The 20,772-nt window shown below is 35.6% G+C and overlaps 1 protein-coding gene across 2 annotated transcripts; it reads right to left on the bottom strand.

The window, feature by feature from the left end:
- Nucleotides 1–407: 407 nt before the first annotated feature.
- On the bottom strand, nt 408–12,518 carry LOC18423500 (RNI-like superfamily protein). 2 transcript variants are annotated; one of them, XM_006828101.4, is made up of 7 exons: nt 11,144–12,518; nt 9,885–10,010; nt 4,645–4,749; nt 3,995–4,518; nt 3,386–3,680; nt 2,669–2,920; nt 408–1,000 (listed from the first exon to the last, which is right to left on the bottom strand). In XM_006828101.4, the coding sequence occupies exons 1-7, from the start codon at nt 11,795–11,797 to the stop codon at nt 959–961; spliced, it is 1,998 nt and encodes a 665-aa protein (XP_006828164.1). In that variant the 5' UTR covers nt 11,798–12,518; the 3' UTR covers nt 408–958. The 2 variants fall into 2 exon arrangements, with proteins under 2 accessions (XP_006828164.1, XP_088730349.1); XM_088874223.1 differs by having other exon boundaries at nt 3,995–4,526; nt 11,144–11,598.
- Nucleotides 12,519–20,772: the final 8,254 nt, after the last annotated feature.

Raw genomic sequence — 20,772 nt, 5'->3', positions numbered from 1 at the left:
AATTATGAAATTTCAAATTCTAAAAATACTACAGATCTAACAAATCTATAAACAATTAAAAACCTTGAAAATAGATAGTCCAGAGAACTTATTACAAGATGCGCTATTTTTAGAACTTACTTCTTTTTTTTTAACATTCATACATCTAGAGGTCGAGATGATCAATTTCCAACTCTGGGAAACTCTTTTCTACTGGATATTTGAGGTGCACCTTACTTCCATAGTGTAAGGTTGCAACCTTATATAAACTTTTTCATTTATAAGAAGGGTATTTAAAAGCTAAATTCGTATTTAAAAATATTAGTTATACATTTTGAATCATGTTTAAATTTTGGAAGCATTTAAAAAATATAAATATGCACTTTCTTAAGATTTTCAAACAAGTTATTGCTACTGTTACTTTTAAATTTTAGACACAACCAAACTACTGGGTCAATGAATTGATAAATCAAGAGGAATCCCTTTTACATGTACAAAGGGAAGAGCCACAAACAAAGCGAGAAGCAATAAAAGAATCCGGCTTTTGCCAGGAGAGAGAGCGAAAGGCCTGTTTTCCTCTAGCTCAGAGAGAGAGAGAGAGAGGGAATGACCTTTTTTCCTCTAGCTCTTCTTGAGAGAGAGAGAGAATGGCCTTTTTTCCTCTAGCTCTTCTTCGGAGACTCCATAGAGCATTTTTCCTCCAGTTGTTCTTAGAAGACTTCTGTAGAGCATTTTTACTCTACTTCTTCTTGGGAGACTTATATAGTGCACCTTGGCTGAAGACGAGATAGAGAGAGAGATGTTCATGCTATGTTCGATCTCCGTTCTCCCTTTACTTGGTCTCGGGTTCTCGGACTCTCAGGTCTCAATTTCTACAGAGAGACTCTTTGGACTTCTAATTATTTTCAAAGGGGGCGTAAGAAGTCCCCATGAGTTAAGAGTGGCACTCTCTTTGCCACTAAATAGTAAAAGAAAATTATCATCCCATCTTCTTCATTGCCAACACCATTCCATCCTCCACCTGAACAAAACAACATTACATTTTCCCTCAGTTCGTTCTTCATACCTGCAACTGATGCATATTCATATTATTTGTTTATCAATTCTTTTCTATTCTTTCTTGGTTCTCTTTTTCTTTTTGGCTCAAAGTGTTGCCAAGGCAAGATGTCATGCGCATGAAACTCATTGGTTATTGGCAACTCTAGCCAAGATATCAAATGCCCTCAAACTTATTTAATTATTTCACACGAACACACACACACACACACAGGGTGCTTCTGGATGTTTTGAGTACTGCATAGTTGTTTCAAAACCGGTAAAGTTAAAGTGTTCCATATAAGACTTGACTTTAGGACATCTTTGCATGAAATGAAAAGTTCCAAACATTTGAGTCATGGATAGTTTGTTTCATTATAAGATCCAAATTTTATTACTAATACAAGCTAAACAAAAGATAAGGATTACCTTGAAAGATAGTATTGAGACAAACATCATGTAAAACCAAGCCGTAATCCAATCATTGATATCATACTCATTTTTCCCTAGATTATATACTTTTATAAATACGGAGTCTTCTCGGTTTTCAACTTACAATAAGATTTAAAATTAAGCTGGAGAGTAAATGCCAGTGAAACCTGGAAGTGGCGACAAAAACAGGTAGGACCCCTTCCAAGTTGGCTCAGCAAGTCTTGAGTCGGACTAGTCAAGACTCATGACCAACAATCACTGCAATTTTTTTTAAGACCAATTCAAGTCTCAGCCAGACTCGGGTCGACTCAAGGGGTCTTCCAGAAATGGCATATCCAGAACTGACAGGGACCTTGTTCTGAATGTTTCAGGCAAGTTCAAGTAGGACTTGCCAAGTTTTCAACCCCTCAATAATGTATATAGGCTTAAGATAAATGTCAGACCCAAAATTAACATTGGACATATGATATTGGTTTCTTAACCTTTTTTTATATGTGCATAAGCTAGAATTTGTGTGCAGCTAAATATGTACTAAACATAAAAACCAAAATCATCTAACAGCTAAAGAAATTCATACCACAAATATTCAAATTAGGAAGAGAATCGTAAGTATCTTTAGGACAAAATGATGGCCATAAGTAAATCAAATATTTTTTTCAAAAATAAAAAGACAAAAGACATATTCTCAATTGAAATCTTTGTTAGATAAGTCACCAAATAGTTGCTCAAGGACAAAACATAAGGTACTATAACTTTACATTCAGTACATGGATTTTTTTTATTATATTCTCAATTTCACATTTCATGTACTTCTTATCTTTTACAATTTTTGATATTTTATATCTTTTAGGGAAATTATCGAAATACCCATATGAGATGAACCATTTAATATTGTACCCATGACATCGCAGTTTATGGTGCACCACAAAGACAGGTTGATTGCCAAACACTAGAAAGGGAAATGTAAAATGATTTAGTGAACCATGGAAATTCAGTCTAATACAGTCATCACCATTAAATAAAACAATGGACTGTAAAGGAGAGAGAGCAGGACCGAACTTGTAATCATGTCCTGTTCTGGTGGATCCCATTCTCCACCACTGCCACTCATTTCATTGGGCAGTCCCAACCCGAAGACAAAAGAGGTTTTTCAAGGTCCCTTAGATTAAGATAAACTTCGAAGATGTAGAAAGCTCAGTAGGGTCAGTGTTATTGAGCATACCTGGAAAGGTTTGTTTCTCCATTGGAATTCACAGCCTCTAGCTTCCATGTGTTCAATCAAAGGCCTAGGAAGCAAGGAACTGAAGCATGAATGGAGCTTCACTTTTGATAAGCAGCTGCAAGCTAACAGAGCAGTTGCTAAACCATTTGCACTCACTCCCCTAAGATGCAAGACTGTCATATTCTGTAGGCAACTGATACTTGCTAATGCTAACAAACCCACATCCGTGATTGAACAATATGAGAGGTTCATCTGCCAAAAAGAAATCATTTTTCTGTTCAATTTCAAACTTCAGACACAATTTTGCCCAACTTGGAAAGGTGAAACTCAGTGTATTTTGGACTTAAGAAGACAAATTTTTGGCCAAATCTTGATTCTTATAAAACAGAATAATAGCATTTCAGATGATTTTCAACCCAGTTCCTGATCGAAGTTTCAAATAAAAAACACTGGTTTTTGAAAAGAAAATGGAAAAGAAATTCGTTTCCCAATTCCGGTCCAGTATTCCGTCAAGATTCATGGTATAACAAGCCCATGTGCACAGATTGTTATGCCTAGTAGGTCAAACCAAATTTTTCCAGAAAATTACAGCAGTAAATTTTTTTTATGTTTTAAAAAATTATTTTTCTGCAGAAAGTTCACAAAGACTTTGCATAAAATTCAGTCCATAGTTAGAGAAAAGAAGAGAGAGAGAGAGAGAGAGGAGAGAGAGAGAACCTGTCTTAGATTATGGGATGAGCGAGCTAATGGGACGATGCCGGAATCATCGACAGAGAAGCACTTCTTGACATCTAACTTGGTGAGATGCCTGCAACCTGAAGCAATTGCTGAGAGACCTATAGAAGAAATATGTTGGCATCCTCTGATTTCGAGGACATTTAGTCTCTGACATTTTGATAGAGAAATCAATGAACAGTTTGTGATTTCTGTACAGTATGACATATTGATCATCTCCAAAGATGGGCAACCATGTGCAATTGCTGCAATCCCCGAATCAGCGATCCCAATTGATCTAGAAAATGAGAACTTCAAAAGTAAGACATAAAAAGTTCAAATGTAAAGTGGATAAAAAACTCGATAAATGTGATTTTTAGATTGGATAATGTTTGGGTAGAGAGGAATAATGGAGTTAAAAAAAATTTACCCATTCACTTGTATAACTCAAAGGAATTTTTTGTTTGATAATGGGGAGTGGGAATGAATAATGGAGTTTGAACCATATTTCTCTCCCAGATGTATCAAAATTTTAAAGCTAGGGGATAGTTTTCCTTTTTTTGGATAATGGATGGATAAAGATGAATAATGGAGCAAAAAAAGGACCCATACCTGTACAAATCAAGTTCTCGGAGCTTGGAGCAAGAACTCCCAACATAGCTAAGCCCCTTATCAGTTATGTTCAAGCAAATCCCAATCTTTAGACAAATGAGTTCTGAGCAATTGGATAGGGACTTTAGGCCTTCATCATCTATTTCATTACTAGTGAAATCCACCTCTTCTAAGAAATGGCAACGCTGTCCTAGCAAAACAAAAGCCTCCCCAGAAACAAGGCTACAACACTCCATCTTGAGAGAGGAGAGGCGAGTGCACGACTGTGAGATACTTGCTATAGAGATTTTGGTTATCTCTCCACAACATGTGATGTCTAATTTCCTTAGTTCTTTGCATTTTGGTGCAAGAGAAGAGATCCCTTCATCGTTCACCCCCTTGCACTTACTCAGGCTTAGCTCTCTTAGCAATGGGCAACATTCACCAATGGCTTTCAAACCTGAGCTTGTGACATGGCTGTCATCTAACTTGATCGTATGTAATTTGGGAAGGCTTCTCAAGCAATCATTGATGCCATTTATGACCTGAAAAACTACAAGAAGTTAAGTCCCAACTATATATAAAAATTCTGTACGTTGGCTTGCAAAGAAAATCAAAGGGGAGAATGGAGATAGACAAAAATTGGGTAGGGAACAAAGGAGAGGACTTACAGCGGTGCTGTAAGCCAGTGTTAGTCGCCCCAAGAAGGCCACTCCATTTATGAGGGACGAGAAGCCAATGTGTGTCACGTTCCGGCAGTTTGAGATATCAAGAGTCTAAAAGGGCAATTTCAAGACTTGAGTTAATAAAAAGCAGCAAAAGGCAAGGGGTGAAACAAGGAAGCATCAAAGCATACGCCCAACAAGCTCGCAATTAGTAATGCACAATAAATATTTCGAAACAACTTCCAAGAATTAACAACAAATTTGTCGACATAATTTAAAGAAAGAAAAACAATTAGTAACAGATTTCCAATAGTAAATATAGATGATCTGATTAACCTTGCTTCTTACTCTTCTTAGGTGTCTTAACCAGGTTCATTGAATAGCCTTTACGTTTATTAATGAACGTAAGCTATGATCTATGAGTTGTGGACATATTTAGACATGCAAATACATATGCATGGATGAATGAATACACACATAAGTGTGCATGTAGAGAGAGAGAGCCGCATAGATGTGTAAACACATGGATGCACTATAGTATATGGATGTTGATGTGCCTATACCGCAGCATTTTCTTTGATATGAAAATTAACTCTTTTTATTGTTGTAACAGCCCATACTGTGGGATTTTTCTTAACATACTTTGTTGCATGTACTCATAACCTACGTAACAATGACATGCATGCTGTGTGCCTTTAGGAGTATCTGACAAGCTAACATAGAACATGTGTGTCGACATACATACCGACACAAGAAATCTGTGTCAACATGCACATCTAAGAATTTGCTTTTTTTGTATTCACAAAGAGAGCATGTTTGCTATGTAGGTGATTTAGGGAAATTTGAGAAAACAGTAACAAGCAAGAAAATTAATAGTAACTAGTGGCTAGTAAGAAAAAATATAAAAAAATCCTAGAATCCCTAAAAACTTGTAAAATCCTAAAACTAAAATTAAAATATATACCCTTTGAAATTAAACAAATATTAAAAGTAAAAATAATCTTGCCCTCCATTATTCTCCCCTGATTGGAGAAAACTTGCCCTCGAGTTTTGAAGTGCATTAAGATGAAATGTGTGGTAATCTGACCATCTTCTTTAACTCGAATATTGTAAACACGATCCAGGGACTTGTAAATTATTGCGTTAATCAAACACAACGATTGTGCAGTGAAACTGAGTCTTGACAAAGAATTGATATATTCATAACCACTTTTGAGAATCCCCCGAGGAAAGGATCATTGTAAGTTGATAGAGTTTGTTCAATCATATAAGCTTGTTAAAATTCTATCAAATTAAGCCATATAACCTTGCTGAAGTTGCCTTGGTTCAGCCCTAGAACAAACCAATGGAGGATCTTCGAGATGATCATCTCCAACCCCTAGTTCAGTAACCAAATCAGCATCTTCCTCTTCCAAAACTTCATCTTCATCTTGACCATTGCCACCTTCCTTGTTTTCACTCAGTTGTTGATCAAAAATTCAATCACTACCTTTTTCATTGAAAAACTCATCAAAGACCAGTGAAAAGTCCTAATCAATGACTTGGTGATTTTGGAAGCAAATTGATGAGAAATTTTTCAAGTTTAACCGATATGCGTAATCATGATGCGCCGGATCACCAAAGCCTCCCAGTGGTCACTAAAGGTCACTTATGGCTCTTCTCCCTCAAGTTCTTCATCATAAACAAGGGCTCCATTATAACATCGCGTGCTGTCCTCCTCAAAAAACTCGTCAGCAAGAGTCACAAATTTTCTATTTGGGCATGGGCATTGGGAAGGGACATGATCAATCTTTGAACACTTAAAGCATTTTATGGCGTTGCTGTTTGGGCAACTAAAACTGACAGTTTCCTGCTGTTTGGATGGACCAGCAGGCCGTGAGGAACACCGACACGCAAGTCCACAGGTTGGATGAAAAAGATATCCACTTAGAAAGACACGTTTGTCCGCATTGTGACGCATATCCTTTTTGTGCTAAGACATGTGCGTCCGCATTGTAAGACACGTCATTTTGTAGGCATGTGTGGGCACACATGTCTCAAACACGTGTGTCTTTGATGTATTATTTTTTTAAAGTTAGTTTTACTATTAAAAAGTCAAATCAAATTTATATACAACTAGTGGGATTACATGCGCTGCACAAATAAAACAAACAATCACATAAATAATCACGTAAATATGGAATCGAAACTATGCTGATACGTAATAGGCATTCATTTAAACAATTTCGTAAATATGCAACGGAATAGGACATTGAAATGCAATAAGTGATCACATAATAATCACATGATTTTGCAATGGGAGAATGCTTAGATATAAAATAAGAAAAAAAGAATATCAAATTATTTAAAGAGCAAAAGAAGGCAATAACTTCCATTTTTTGCTATTCTAGTCATAGTTGTCGGGTGCGGGTGTGCTCTCGGGAGCAAGAGCTAGATCAGGTCTGCAAAACTGTGAATTGTTGGAAGCTCCTTGTGGTTGAGATCGTTGTTTGTACCATCCTATATCAAGGGAGCGCGATCCTTGTCACAAGGAAGCGCGATTCCATCAGGAAGGAATCGCAATAATATGTTTTAAGCGATCGAGAATGATGCGTGGGTTCACACTACCATTGGGCATAAAGCTAAATCAGTGCATATGAATCAGTGCCAAATAGAAAAAATATCATATGCACTGTGTCATACACTTGAGAACTGCAGTTCAAACCTGCTGGGAAAGAGGATCACAATATAGTGATCTGCATTCCATCCAAGTTCCCTAACTAAAATCGTGGGATCGAGGTTCGTGAACGAGTCCGTAACCTTTCCTACAAGGTTCCAGCAACTATGATTCTAGTGGTGGAGTGGTTTAGCCTTTTTTTTTTTTTTTTTGGGTGAGTAGTTTAGCCATATTTATGGATTTAAAATTTTAAAACATTGGATAAATGGATTAAAACGAGAGAGATAGGAGGCCCTTGAACGAAGAGATAGAATTGAATTTGATGGAGTTCAAAAAATATTTATTTCGATATTTATTTAGAATTGGAGAGCACGGGTTTCTGATTTTTTGTATCTATCTCCAAATATTTGTAAATAATGGATATTTAGCGGCATTAAAAATATTTATACATAATGGGAGTCTTAAGAATTGGAGGGCAAACAACATAAAAACACGCTCAAATTCAAAAACACACAAAAAGAACTACAAAGATCCTATTGATGAACCCTTAAGATATCACATCCTGCAAAAATACAAAAAGAGAGAGAATGAAACAGACTACCACAATGAAAATACCTCATCAGACTTCAACAAATCTTCTTGAAAGAGTGTCGAAATTCTAAATCATAGGGTGTCTCGCCTATTTAATGCACTAAAATAATGAGCCCTTAGTGCGACAAAGTTACTTTTTATTTCTAGAGAGAGAAAATAGTTAATTCTTGGGAATTAATTTCTAAATAGAGAAAGTAATTATTGCTGAAAATTTAGGTAACACAAATTGTTTGTAAAATGAGAGACTCGGGTCTTCTTTATAGAGTAAGGAAGTGATTATTGAATAGAGAAGTGTGGCTCTTCATTGTGTAGTTATGATAGCTTAATTACCCAATAACTATTAGCCACCACAACACCCAACAATCCCCTCACCTACCCCACAATCTCTCTAGAGATAAGGTTCATTCTTATTATTGTAACACGTGTCCAACACTTAACCAAAGGGTGGGCCCAAAAGGACATGGTTGGAAGTAGTAAGAAAAGATAAAGGGACTTATCGTGTCACTGTGGGTATGGTCCTTGATAGAACATAACGGCGGACCAGGATTCGTGTAGCGAACCCCAAATAGTTGGAAAAAGGCTGATGATGATGATAATGATACATCTCTACAAACGTGTAGTACGGATGAGTTAGATTTTTCATATGGACTAGGCAAAATATGAATGAGTCAGATTTTTTTATTTTGAGTCAGGCACGGTCTTGTATCCATAATCCATGTAAATAGTCTGCATCATGTAGATCTAAGGGAAATGAAGTATCAATCATAACTTAAGCAAGAAAGAAGTATCCAATCATATATACGCCATATTTTATACTCATAAACATGTCATATTCTGTCCTTTTTTATGTCATTAACATGTTGTTTCCTGTCTGAAAGGATAATTTGCTGAGAAACAATCCCAACACTTTATAGCCATGGTAATAACACTTCTCTGTTAGTCACAATGAAAACACTTTCTATGGAAAAGGTCAAAACTTATGACCCTCAAAAAAGGGCTTAGCATACTAAATTTCTGGTGCTCTTCACTACTTAATAAGGACTCAGAGAAAAAGAGCACATATTACTCTGGAGGACAAATTTGAAGGAGCAAGGCAGCGGATGGGGAACAATTCAAGGAGAGAAGACTATTCAATTCCATGTTCACTTATATCAAACATAAAGTAAACATGGGAAAAAGATAAATTAGATAAATTCCCTCAACATTGATTAAAGAAAATTATTAAACATCACTCAAAATGACCACTCCTATCCCCATACATACAAGTGTGAAATACATAGTTTCAATAAACCAAGTTTCAATAAACCATGATCGGAAACAGAAATTAATTATGTCTACATGGTTAGCTGAGAAGATCTGCAAACTTTCTTCCACTTTATGTAGGAAGTCTTCATGATTCACTTTTAAGTCTTCATGATTCACTTTTCAAAACTCCTTCAAAAAAGGTGACAACCACATTCAATATGCTCTGTTTTTCATGGAGAAACAAGGGAAGACGATAATTATTGCTCCTTTTGTCAGTTAACAACTTCAATGGCTGACACTTAATTCTTAATGTTTTAAGTTTAGAATTTTAATCAATTTCAGCCAATTTACAAGTGCATCCACCATATTCTATCATATCAATTTCTACATTTTTTTTTAATTTGGTTACAATAACAAACCCCACAAAAAAATTAGAGAACTTCTCAACTGCCGCGAGTTCAACAGCATTAATTCCATTGAAGAAATATAAAGTTCAGAAAATCTTGCCTATTACTGTAATGTCCCTGGTGCTAAAACACACTATCCTTGAATGAATGTAAGACAGAACAAACACCACGTAGCAACGTAAAAAAAACAGATTAAAAACAAATTGTTCACTGATACATATACTTCTGAAGCCAGCAAAAAATCAGTTGCCCAAAAAGGAGCCCATATTATTGTAAGCTAATCACCATTGCATTTCAAGAAAGAGAAAGAAAACCAAGATAATCAATTTGTCAAAAGCCATGATTACCTTTAGGGACCTACAACCCTTCTTCAAAGTAACAAGGCCGTCATCATTTATCCCGTGACATCCAGCCAGAAAAAGGTCTTCAAGATCCTTCAAGAGTAAGATTGAAGCCAGAGAGTCCTGCGTAATCTGGAGAACAGCGAAGCATCACTATCCAAGTAAAGTGGCCTTCTGATAGCATCAGAAAGCAATAAGTAGAATAGAGGTTACCAAATAAAAGCAAAAATAAATATTCCATATGGTAAACCAAAAATCAGATATGCGCAATGGAGGTGTAAGCGCTCAGAGTTTCTTGCGAACTTGGTGATTTAATTGATAAATGATGCACAAGAAAAGAAAATAGTTTACATCAGAATCCTTCTTGGTTTTCACAAAACATCTAGACGTCTATGTATTACAACTTTCAGATAGATCATACAGAAATGCATGAATTAGTAAGCACTTGGAATTTTCAATAGGTTTGTTAGAGAGATAGAGAGAGGGGGAGAGAGTAAAAGCCACTACTTGAGAAACATAGAGAGAGAGAGAGAGAGAACTACTACTTGAGAAACATGAACACAGAAACGTAACCATTCAAAAATCAATTTCAAAGCCATCTGAATGCAGCATTCTCAACTATTTTGAAAATACTTTCTGGCATGTCACACACACCCACTCCCACACACACACACACACACACACCGAGGGAGGGAGAGAGAGAGAGACAGAGCTTACAAGTACATTTAACAAGAAAAATCCCAATTTTGAATAATCTAAATTTCGTAATATGGCTTGAATCATTGACATCGAAATAAACCTTTTTAGGCTCTTTTTGAAACTAGATGCGGTAATGTCAATAACTTGGAAAAGCATTCCTGGTATGGCAGAGAGAGAGAGAGAGAGAGAGCTCTTGCCAGAACATTTAACAAGAAAGATCTCAATTTTGAATCATCCCGTTAATTTGTTAAAATAGGTTGAATCTTTTGACATGGAAATACAGCCAACAAACCAAATCTCAGGCTCTTCAAAATTAGATGCAGTAATGTCAATTATTTGGAAACTACTTCCTGTCACCACACACACACACACAAAGATCTTACAAGAAAATTTAACAAAAAGATCTAAATTTCGGATCATCTCCTCAATTCGGCAATATGGGTTGAATCAATAAAATCAAAATACACCCAAAATAAAATAAAATTTCAGTTGCTATTGAAATTAAATGCAGTGATGGCAATTGTTCCAAAAACACTTTCTCTCATCACAGAGAGAGAGAAAATTACCTGCGTGTATGATAAATCGAGGCTCCGAATCTCCTTACACTTGACAGCAACAAGGCCAATTCCCATATCAGTGATTCCCAAACACCATTTGAGGCTCAAAAGCCTCAATTTTGAACATCCAACGGCTATACATCCAAGACCCAAATCAGAGATTTGCTTGCACCTCGTCAATCTCAGACTCTGCAAATTCTTTAATTTAGCAATGGCAGCTGCTGCTGAATCAGTGAGATGGGTTCCATTCGATAGATTGATTTCCACCAAGTTAACACAATTTAAGATCAATTGAGAGAGACCAGAGTGAGAAAAGAACCTCGAGTGAGAAAGATTTAGAGAGAGAAGATTGGACCTGCAAATTAGAGAGATTGTGTGCAAACAACTATCTGCAATTCTTGGGCAAAATGAAAGATCCAAATGTAGGGTTTTGTGGTATCGTTTGAGAGTTTTGGGTAGAAGCTCAGAGCGAATGGGTTGGAGGTGGGTGCGGTTTTTAGCTTCAATGGCGAAGAAGGATTTGCAGACGAGAGAGAAGGATTTCAAATCGAGGGGGTCTTCGAGCTTTTGGAGAATCAAGATGATGACTTCTTCGTTGAGGGCGTTGAAGAAACCCATGCTGGTTGGCGATCCAAATGGCTTCTTCATCGAAGAGAAGAACATGGGGTGAAACAGAAATGGAGGCTCGGATTTGTGACTCTCCCTCTGTAATGAGAAATCGGGACTCTCTCTCTTTCAGTTTGGATTTGAGCTCCTCCCTCTCTTCAATCAAGACATGGGCAGTTCCTCCCTCTCTCTTCTGTTTGGATTCTGGTTTCTCTCTGGTTATGGGTTCTCTCTGTTTATCCTTCTCTCTCTCGTTTCCTGTTTGGATTTTGTGTTTACCTTTTGAACATCTTCTCCATGACTCTGAGTTTGGGTTTTCTCTCTCTATCTCCTTCTCTTTCTCTCTCTAGATTGGCAAATGGGTGCTTTTTTTGAAGTCAAGAGCTATCGTGGAAAGGCCGTACATATTAGCCTGTAGCAGGTGAGACTCACGCCTCCATGGAAACAAGGACGAGAGAGGAAGGAGACCTCACCACCCAGTCAGATGTGAGGAGATAGAGAGAGAGTAATTCGACAGAATTGTTGAAATTACCCTCTCTGAATTCACTCTTCTCACTTGACATAAGAAGGCAACAAATGGTCGACGGAGGGTAAAGCAGTAATCATACTGAACGTGAAGAAAATCAGAGGGTAATATGGTCTTTTTGGAAATTCCTCTCACTCTAGGGCAGGAAGGACAAGGGGTAGTGCGGAAACGTACATAGGGAATAGAATATTTAAATAAGAGGAAAATTTGAAAGCATCGCAACGCCGTACTTATAAAATACTTTATTGTGTTGGATGATTTTCTCTATCGAGAGGGTCAAACAAGGACGATGACGCGGGGGAAGTGCGTATTGAGTCAGGTCGCTTCTGGGAGAGGCACAAATGGATGAGGGCAATGGACCCTTTATTTTTATTTTTATTTATTTTTTATTTTTTTTATTTTTTTTTTTTATTTTTATTTTTTTTTTCGAAGGGTTTAAGGATTTACAAAATTAACCACAAAATTGTTCACTAATTACCTCTGCCCTTATCTTTTTTTTTTTTTTTTTTTTTTTTTTTTTTTTTTTTTTTGGCCCTCCTTTCTTTTCAATCGATTTTTAATTTTCATTCTTGCAAACATACTCTCCATACGGCATAACGCTTTAGCTACACCACTACACTATACGGGTCGATACGAATGCGATATTCCGCTTTACCTACAGAACCACACGGTTCAATATGCACAATATCTAGTATCCCTTTATCTTATCATTAGAACCAAGTATATATCTGTTTCCCAGTATCTCATCCCTCCAATGGAGCATACCAAGCAGGGTCATCTCTCTTATAATCCAGTTCCAGCCTCAGTAGGTTTTCCATTTTCTGCTAGACTAGGTCAATCTCTTCTGAGCCTCTCAGAGGAAATCGGTCTCTTGACCTCTGTAAACTCCCTGATTCGCATGTCAAAAGCAAGTTTATCTCTTTCAGTGTTTTAAAAATCGCCGACTCTGACTCAAACTTGCTCGAGCCACTTAAGCCTAACCAACTCCAATTGACTACCTTTAATCTATCTGAATAGGCTCATCTGAGTCCGATTTATATTCATGGACCCAGTGTTATCTCGCGCTTATCAAAGCATTTAGTGGGGTCGAGAGCAACTGAGCAAGAGGTGGAACGATGTTGCTTGAAATTGTTATTTACCCCGTAGTAGACGAGAATTATGTTTTTGAAAAGGCTCAAATAAGGCCATGATTTGTAGGGACCATGTAGCAAATTAATCGTATGACGGTATGTCCTTTGCTTATATTTAATGAGTACCTTCTATACTCAACAAATAAAAAAATGGAGATGAAGCCTTGTTTTTTTATGAGACTCTGCCTTTCGAAATTTCCAATACTTCCTCTTTTTTTCTTTGTTAGCATTAAGACTACCTCATAAAGCTCCATCCCTCTATCCGCTCACTGTGAATGAATAAATTAATTAGAAAAAGCCTCCTCCACTTAATCCACTAAGCTATGAAAGGTTAACAAGAAATATAATACTTAATATTCACACTAACAAATAATAATTAAAGGAGGGTGCAACCTTAAAATGCAGAATTAAAGGTGCACCTCAAAAATCCATCATAAAATGTTGTTTGGATGATGGAAGACCCTCTAATTGATCATCTCGATATCGAGATGTGTGAATATGAAAAGAAAAAAAAAGATTTCGAGTCCATGAAATAGGGTATCTTGCAACACAATATCTGGACCATCCATTTTCAAGATTTTCATGTGTTCATAGATCTACTTGATTTGAACGATTTTTAGAGTTTAAAATTTTATAACTAGAGATGAAAATAGATTCTCAAGCCATCCTAAAAAATTTTGATATAAAAATTACATTAATGATAAAATTTAGAGGTGCACCTTAATTGGATTGTTTAAAGTCTCAACCTTTTGTAAACCACACCCATAATTAAAAGATAAATATCAATTAGAAAAAGGCAAACGGTTTTATAGGGCTGCAGTTGTATCAAAATAAGTAACGTATCACCTTATAACTCATTGAAAATTGCAATTCAAGTATTGGAAAACCTTTTCATTGATAATCTCAGTTTGAATATTATGATTGTAAAAAAAAATTAGGATTTCAAGCTCTAAAAATAATATATATTGTAACAAATTATCTAGATTATCTATTTCTCCCTAAAAATAAGTGTTCAAAGATTTGCAAGATCAAGACCATTTGATTCAATTTTTTTTTTTATGTTGGAAATTGATTTTAGAGCTCATGGAGATTTGCATTGCCGGAAGTACTTTTTGGACAAGGATTTGAGGTGAGACTTTATTTTGTTTTCATAAAGACTTGGCTTTATAGAAACTTCATCCCATAGAAAATCTAAATTTGAGCTAAAAATCGTAATCGTAATATCTATAATTCAATTTTAATATATTAAATTTGCATTAATTTATCTATGCATGAATGCTTACAACTTTACATGAAGTTGCTATTATATGGGTGTGGTTTGTATAAGGCTGAGGACCTAAACAACCATACTAGGGCTCACCTTCAAATGGTGTCGAAATATGTTTTTTAATACTGAAAACTTTTCTGATGGCATGAAAATTTAGTTTTATGTCTAATTATAAAACTTAAATCTTAAAAAATAGTTTAGATAGAGCATATCTATGAACATTTGAAAATATTGAAAATTAGTGGTCTAGAAAAAAAATTGCAAGATGCACGATTTCCATGATTTGGAATCCATTTTTTTTCATGTCCATACACATTGAGGTAGAGATGGTCAATTTGAGTTTTTAGGCATTGAAATAACTTCTTTTAGTGAAATTTTGAAGTACGTCTTAATTTAATTATTTAGGGCCTTACCTTTTTATAAAAATTTTCTCTTCTCTAAATATATATGGGCATGGTTTGTATAAGGCCGAGGCTCTAAACAATCAAAGTAAAGTGCACTTTCAAATAGTGTCGAGAAATATGGTTTCAGTACTGGAAATGTTTATGATAGCCTTAAAATATATTTTCATTTCTAATTATGAATTTTTAAAGCTTCAACAATAGGGTAGATCGAGCAAATCTATGAAAACTTGAAAATCATGAAAATTGACCATCCAAAAATGTATTACAAGAAGTACTAATTTCAAAACTTGAAATCCATTTTTACTCATATCCATGGATCTTGAGGCTGAGATGATCAATTTGAAGATTTTTGGGCATCAAAAAAGCCTCTTCTAGTAAAATTTTTTAAATACGCCCTAATCTGATTGTTTAGAGCCTCACACTTATATCAACTTTTTCTAGGGGTATCATCTAAGTTGCGTTTTTTGGGTATGTTTGTTGCCCAAGACTTGATGCCATACGCCCCTAAATAGTTGAATACTTTTTCTCTATAAGAAATTTATTTTGGATCTATAATTGGTAAATATTCCATGTGCTACCCTAGCATGATTCATGGAGCCATCAATCGTCTAAGTTCAAGGATTTTCTTCATTCTTTTGCCCTTTTTCTTTTTTTTAAATTTTGGATTGGTCGAGAGAAAAAAAAGGGGGCCAGACTCCAAATTTGGAGGTCGAGGGTCGAAAAGGTCCTTTTATTTCCTAATGTTCTTCCGGGCAAGCTTTTATGTTTCCCCTACAGCATAAAACTTATATACTTCCCCTTATCCAACCGTCCATTCTGAATGGAGGGTTAAGATTGTCTTAATCACAATATCACGCCTCTATACTATTTTTAATTGTTTTTTCTATAAACTATTTTGACACCAAATTTTAGAAGTCCAATCCTCTCTTAAACTCGCACTAGCGAAAGTATTAAAAAAATATTTCCAATAAAATAAAATAACCAAAATACCCCTGAAAGATTCAAGGGGTATTTTGGTTATTATATTTTATCAAAAAATTATTTTTAATATTTTTTATAGCTGCGCCCCAATGAGAAGATGGCACGTACCAAATTTCATATTCATACAATTTGTACAAAAAGAACTAAAAATAAAATACTTTGAGACGTTGGATCTAAGATCAAACGATGGGTGGCACTCTTGATCAAAATTGGATGGCTGGATGGTAGGGGAAGCATAGATCTTCTATGTTGTAGAGGAAGTATAAAAACCTTTCCCATGTTCTTCCAGTTACTATATGAGAAATATATTTTAAATATAAACATATCAAAGGAGAAAAGGTGCAATTTTCGTACGGATGCATCCGTAGGTGTACAGGTAAGGTGCACCTTCAAATTTTATCGTGGTATATAATTTTGATGTAAAATTTTCTTAGGATTATCTCAAAATCTATTTTTATATGTAATTATTAAATTTTAAATTTAAAAAATGGTTAAAATCAAGTAGATCTATAAATATATGAAAATCTTGAAAATGGACGGTGTAGATAATATGTTGTAAAATGCACTATTTCTAAGCCTTAAAATCTTTTTATTTGTCATGGTCATATATCTCGATGTCGAGATGATCAATCAAAGGGTTTTTCAACATTAAAACAAACTTTTCCGATGGATTTTTTAGATGCATCCGTAGCTGTAGAAGTAAGGTTGCAACCTTATATAAACTTTTTTCAAGGAGAAATGTCCCTCTTTCTGATATAAAAAAAATGAATAAATAAATGGGGCAATGATCCTACACAGACTCCTAAGGACTTTTCCCCTCCAAAAAAGGATCTTATAACACGCCTAAATGATTTATTAGGCCCCTCCAAAAAAGGATCTTATAACACGCCTAAATGATTTATTAGGGCCATGATCTCCACCGTTGGATGGCACCACAAATGGTAGGGATGATCCATAGCACTAACTGATCAGCATAGACTTTGTTTGGAGCTGTGGATCATCTCAACCATCCTTTTGTGGGGAATGGGGATCCTACGCGCAAGATTAGGGTGCTAAGAGGAATTTTTATGTCAACGCTCAAAAAAAAAAAAACAGAAGGAATTTTTATGCCATTGTCCTATAATGCCCCTTTATAAGGCAAAAAGGTTATATAAGGTGTCAAAACTAAATTATTGCACCTAAAAATCCACTAAAAAAAGGCTGTTACACATTGAAAACCCTCCGACTGAGTGTATTAGTGTTTATGGGTACGCTCGATTTTGAGGAAGCCTCTAATAAAAGTATATTCTTCTTGATGATCAACACATTCATTTTCAATACATGTTTTCAAAAAATTTAAGGTGTCCATATATGGTCAATTTAAACTATTTTTGAAGCTTTAAATTTCATAATTGGTGTAAAAATATTTTTTTTTTGCCATTGTACTTGGAACTGCATCTTTTAACAAGACATAGAGTTGCACATTGCTTTAATTATTTAAGGTTGACACCTTATACAAACTACACCCTTTTTATTAAGGTGAATAATCGGCGGCTTGGCCCCAATCGAGACATTCAATACCCGATCTCATGGCTCCATTCGAAACATTCAATAACCCGATCTCAGCTCTTGGTAGTCTACCACGAACGGTAGAGATGGCCCACCATGAAAATCACACACCATCCATCAAGTTAGGAATCATCTCCACCGTCTGTGGTGAGTCACTGACAAAGAAGATAGGGTCCTGCATGTGAGACCTTTTCTTCTAAGACCTTCCTCAATCTTCATAGTAGAAAATGAGACATAATATTTTTTGCGGATCGCCTAAAGTAATGATTATTTAAAATATTGTTTTGCATATATCCAAAGTTTGGGACATATTGGGTGAAGGCTGTTACCAAGGGAGTTGTTAATTGCCGACAATTATTGTTTTTCCCTAATGAGGAAAGCACATGAAATAGCGTCTTCCTATCGGTAGTAACCATATATAATAATAAAATAATATTATCACAAGCGATCAGATACTAAGATTTTTGTGTAACATGATAATAGGATCTCCAACGCTCATTTCAAAGGAAGGCATATATTCTTTTGTCAGTGGGTCCACCACATAGTGACTTTGCAACTGTGGGCCCATCAATCCAACCCATGGCATTTGTACCTAACCGTATTTGATTTCTCGGGCCCAACTCGGACTCGCCAGCCTGGAATATTTCCGAGTAGGGGGATGTTAAAAAAAAAGTTATACAAAATTTATTTGTAATATTTTTTTATGTTTCTTATCTATTTGGTAAAGGTTGGAAAGTGTTTTGACCATGAATACTTATTTTTATTTTTATTTTTTGAATTATTTCTAAATATTCTATCAAAAAGTTTTTCATAATTCATTGTTTCATTACTTTTAACTTTATTTAGATGTACTTTGTTTAATTTTACTTTAAATATAATTTTCTTATTATTTGGGATTTTTTTTTATATTTTTATTTTTTAACCCTTTTTTGACTTGGCCAGAACTCGGCCCAAGTTGGGCCAGGTTACTCGGCTCCGAGTACCATGTTTCCAAACACTATAACGTATGATGCAGGTTAACTTGAAATAAAATTAAGTGATGCCCCGCCACATAAAAAATGCTCCATAGGATGTTCCCCTTCGAAAAGTTCTTTAGGTCAGTTTTCCTTATATTGTTTTTTTTTTCTTTAGGACAGTTTTCCTCTTACTGGTTTTTTTCCCTCGTGAACCTTGTAAGTGCCTTTTCATTTTTGTTGATTAAAATGCCCTTATTTTAATGTCACAGCCCCACCCCTTGCCCCCATACCGTACTTATCAAAAGGTAACAGGGTGCAGGACCGTTATCAGAGGTAGCGAAAGCCACTCAGGTGGGAGTGTGCTCAACGCTTTTGAAAAGAATGAATCAAAGCAAACCACGAAATTTCAAAAGAAATCAAAACAAACTACAAAAGAAAACAAAATATCCAAACACAACCATAACAAAAGCTAAACAAATTAAAACTAAATTTATATATAATTTCTAGAGTATTACAAATTGTTCAAGGCACTAAACGCCCAACAACAACAATACATCGCTTTTCAATAAAACAACTATATGGCCAACTGCCATCTAACACCTACAATAAAAAAGGAACTTCTCGTCAAGTGCGGGTCTTCAACCGCTAGTCGCGATCACCAAACCGTCCGGCCTCAACCCTCGAGTTATCACTCTACATTCAAGAAAGTCAAAGGAATGAGCTATGAAGCCCATTAAGTAGATCAAAACATCTAGCATTCCTGCCTATACACCATTATTCATAACCGTCCTTAAGATTCATGAAGGTTTTACAATATAAAGTCATGTATCACAATTGTATTAGTAATGTGTCGTGCGTAATTCCTTTCATGGTGGAGCAATCGCAAATTAGATATTTGACATCACATTAGCTAACAGTTTATCAAATCTTTCCATTAACATAACAGGTCAACAAATTCAGGCAAACATATATTAACTACATGCAATCCTAATGTCGCCTATTCCTTAAGTAGAAGCCCTATCAATCAGGCCAAGCTAATCTCATGACTTTTGACTTCTACAATTCCTCATGAGGGAAGACAATGACAAATGGATGACCTATTTTCGTAATGTCTTCACACACATAGTCCGCAACGCGCTTTGGGGCTTTTGATAGGCTGAAGCCATGCAAGACATGACCTTCTCCTTTGCCTTTCAGCCAAGAGAGCGTTACACTACCAATGGATGACCCAATGTGCAGTGTCCATATAGATTTATGGGGCACGACCCTCCCCACTATTTACATTTACATCTTAACTCCCATTCAATCATGGGAAGTTAGGGAAGATCTCAACTGCTGGTACAAATTTCTTATCATATCATATCACATTACACTACCAACGGATAACCCGTTGCGTAGTGCCTCATATCACATTCTTGTCATACCATATCACACTATCAATGGATGACCCATTGCATAGTACTTCATATCACATCTGTGGCATGTCATATTACAACCATGCTCACTCACTATTTCATAGACATGTCTTATTACAACCATGCACATTCACTATTTCATAAGCATGTCATATTACAACCATGCTCATTTAATATCTCATAAGCATTCAATATTTCATAAGCATGTCTTATTACAACCATGCTCATTTAATATCTCATAAGCATTCAATATTTCATAAGCATTTACTATTTTATAAGCATGTCTTATTACAACCATGCATACCCAATAATTCATAACAGAGCAGTAATTTCAATGTAATAGTCTCTTAGAAAAACGAGCATAACTTCCACTCCATAAGGAATTTGATCATGGTTCCAAAACAATTTTAAAAATAGACTCACTCATCTTTCATTTAAAAGTGGTTTGGCCTCAATCAGAGACATTTTGATCGATGAACAGTTCCACATAAAAGCATATATCAATCCTAGAAAATAGCAGGAATTTCAGTGTGTTAATCTCTCAAAAAATTAGACATAACTTCAAATTCATAGAGAATGTGATCATGATTCAAAGCCTTTTTGAAAATAGACTCATTCATCTTTCATTTAGAAGTGGTTTGGCCTCAATGAGAGATATTTTAGTTAGTGAAAATTCCATATAAAAACATGCAAAGTTCTTGAAAATTCATTTCAAAGTTTTGGCATACTTCAAAGAATGACTAATAACTTTCAAACCATCAAACAAAATCATGGAAATATGGATGCTACATCTACTTACTTGTAC

This window comes from Amborella trichopoda, chromosome 8 (assembly GCF_054954075.1).
Source record: "Amborella trichopoda isolate Santa Cruz 75 chromosome 8, AtrichopodaSantaCruz75HAP2 v2.0, whole genome shotgun sequence".
Lineage (NCBI taxonomy): Eukaryota > Viridiplantae > Streptophyta > Magnoliopsida > Amborellales > Amborellaceae > Amborella > Amborella trichopoda.
This window is presented reverse-complemented; position numbering and strand designations above follow the sequence as displayed.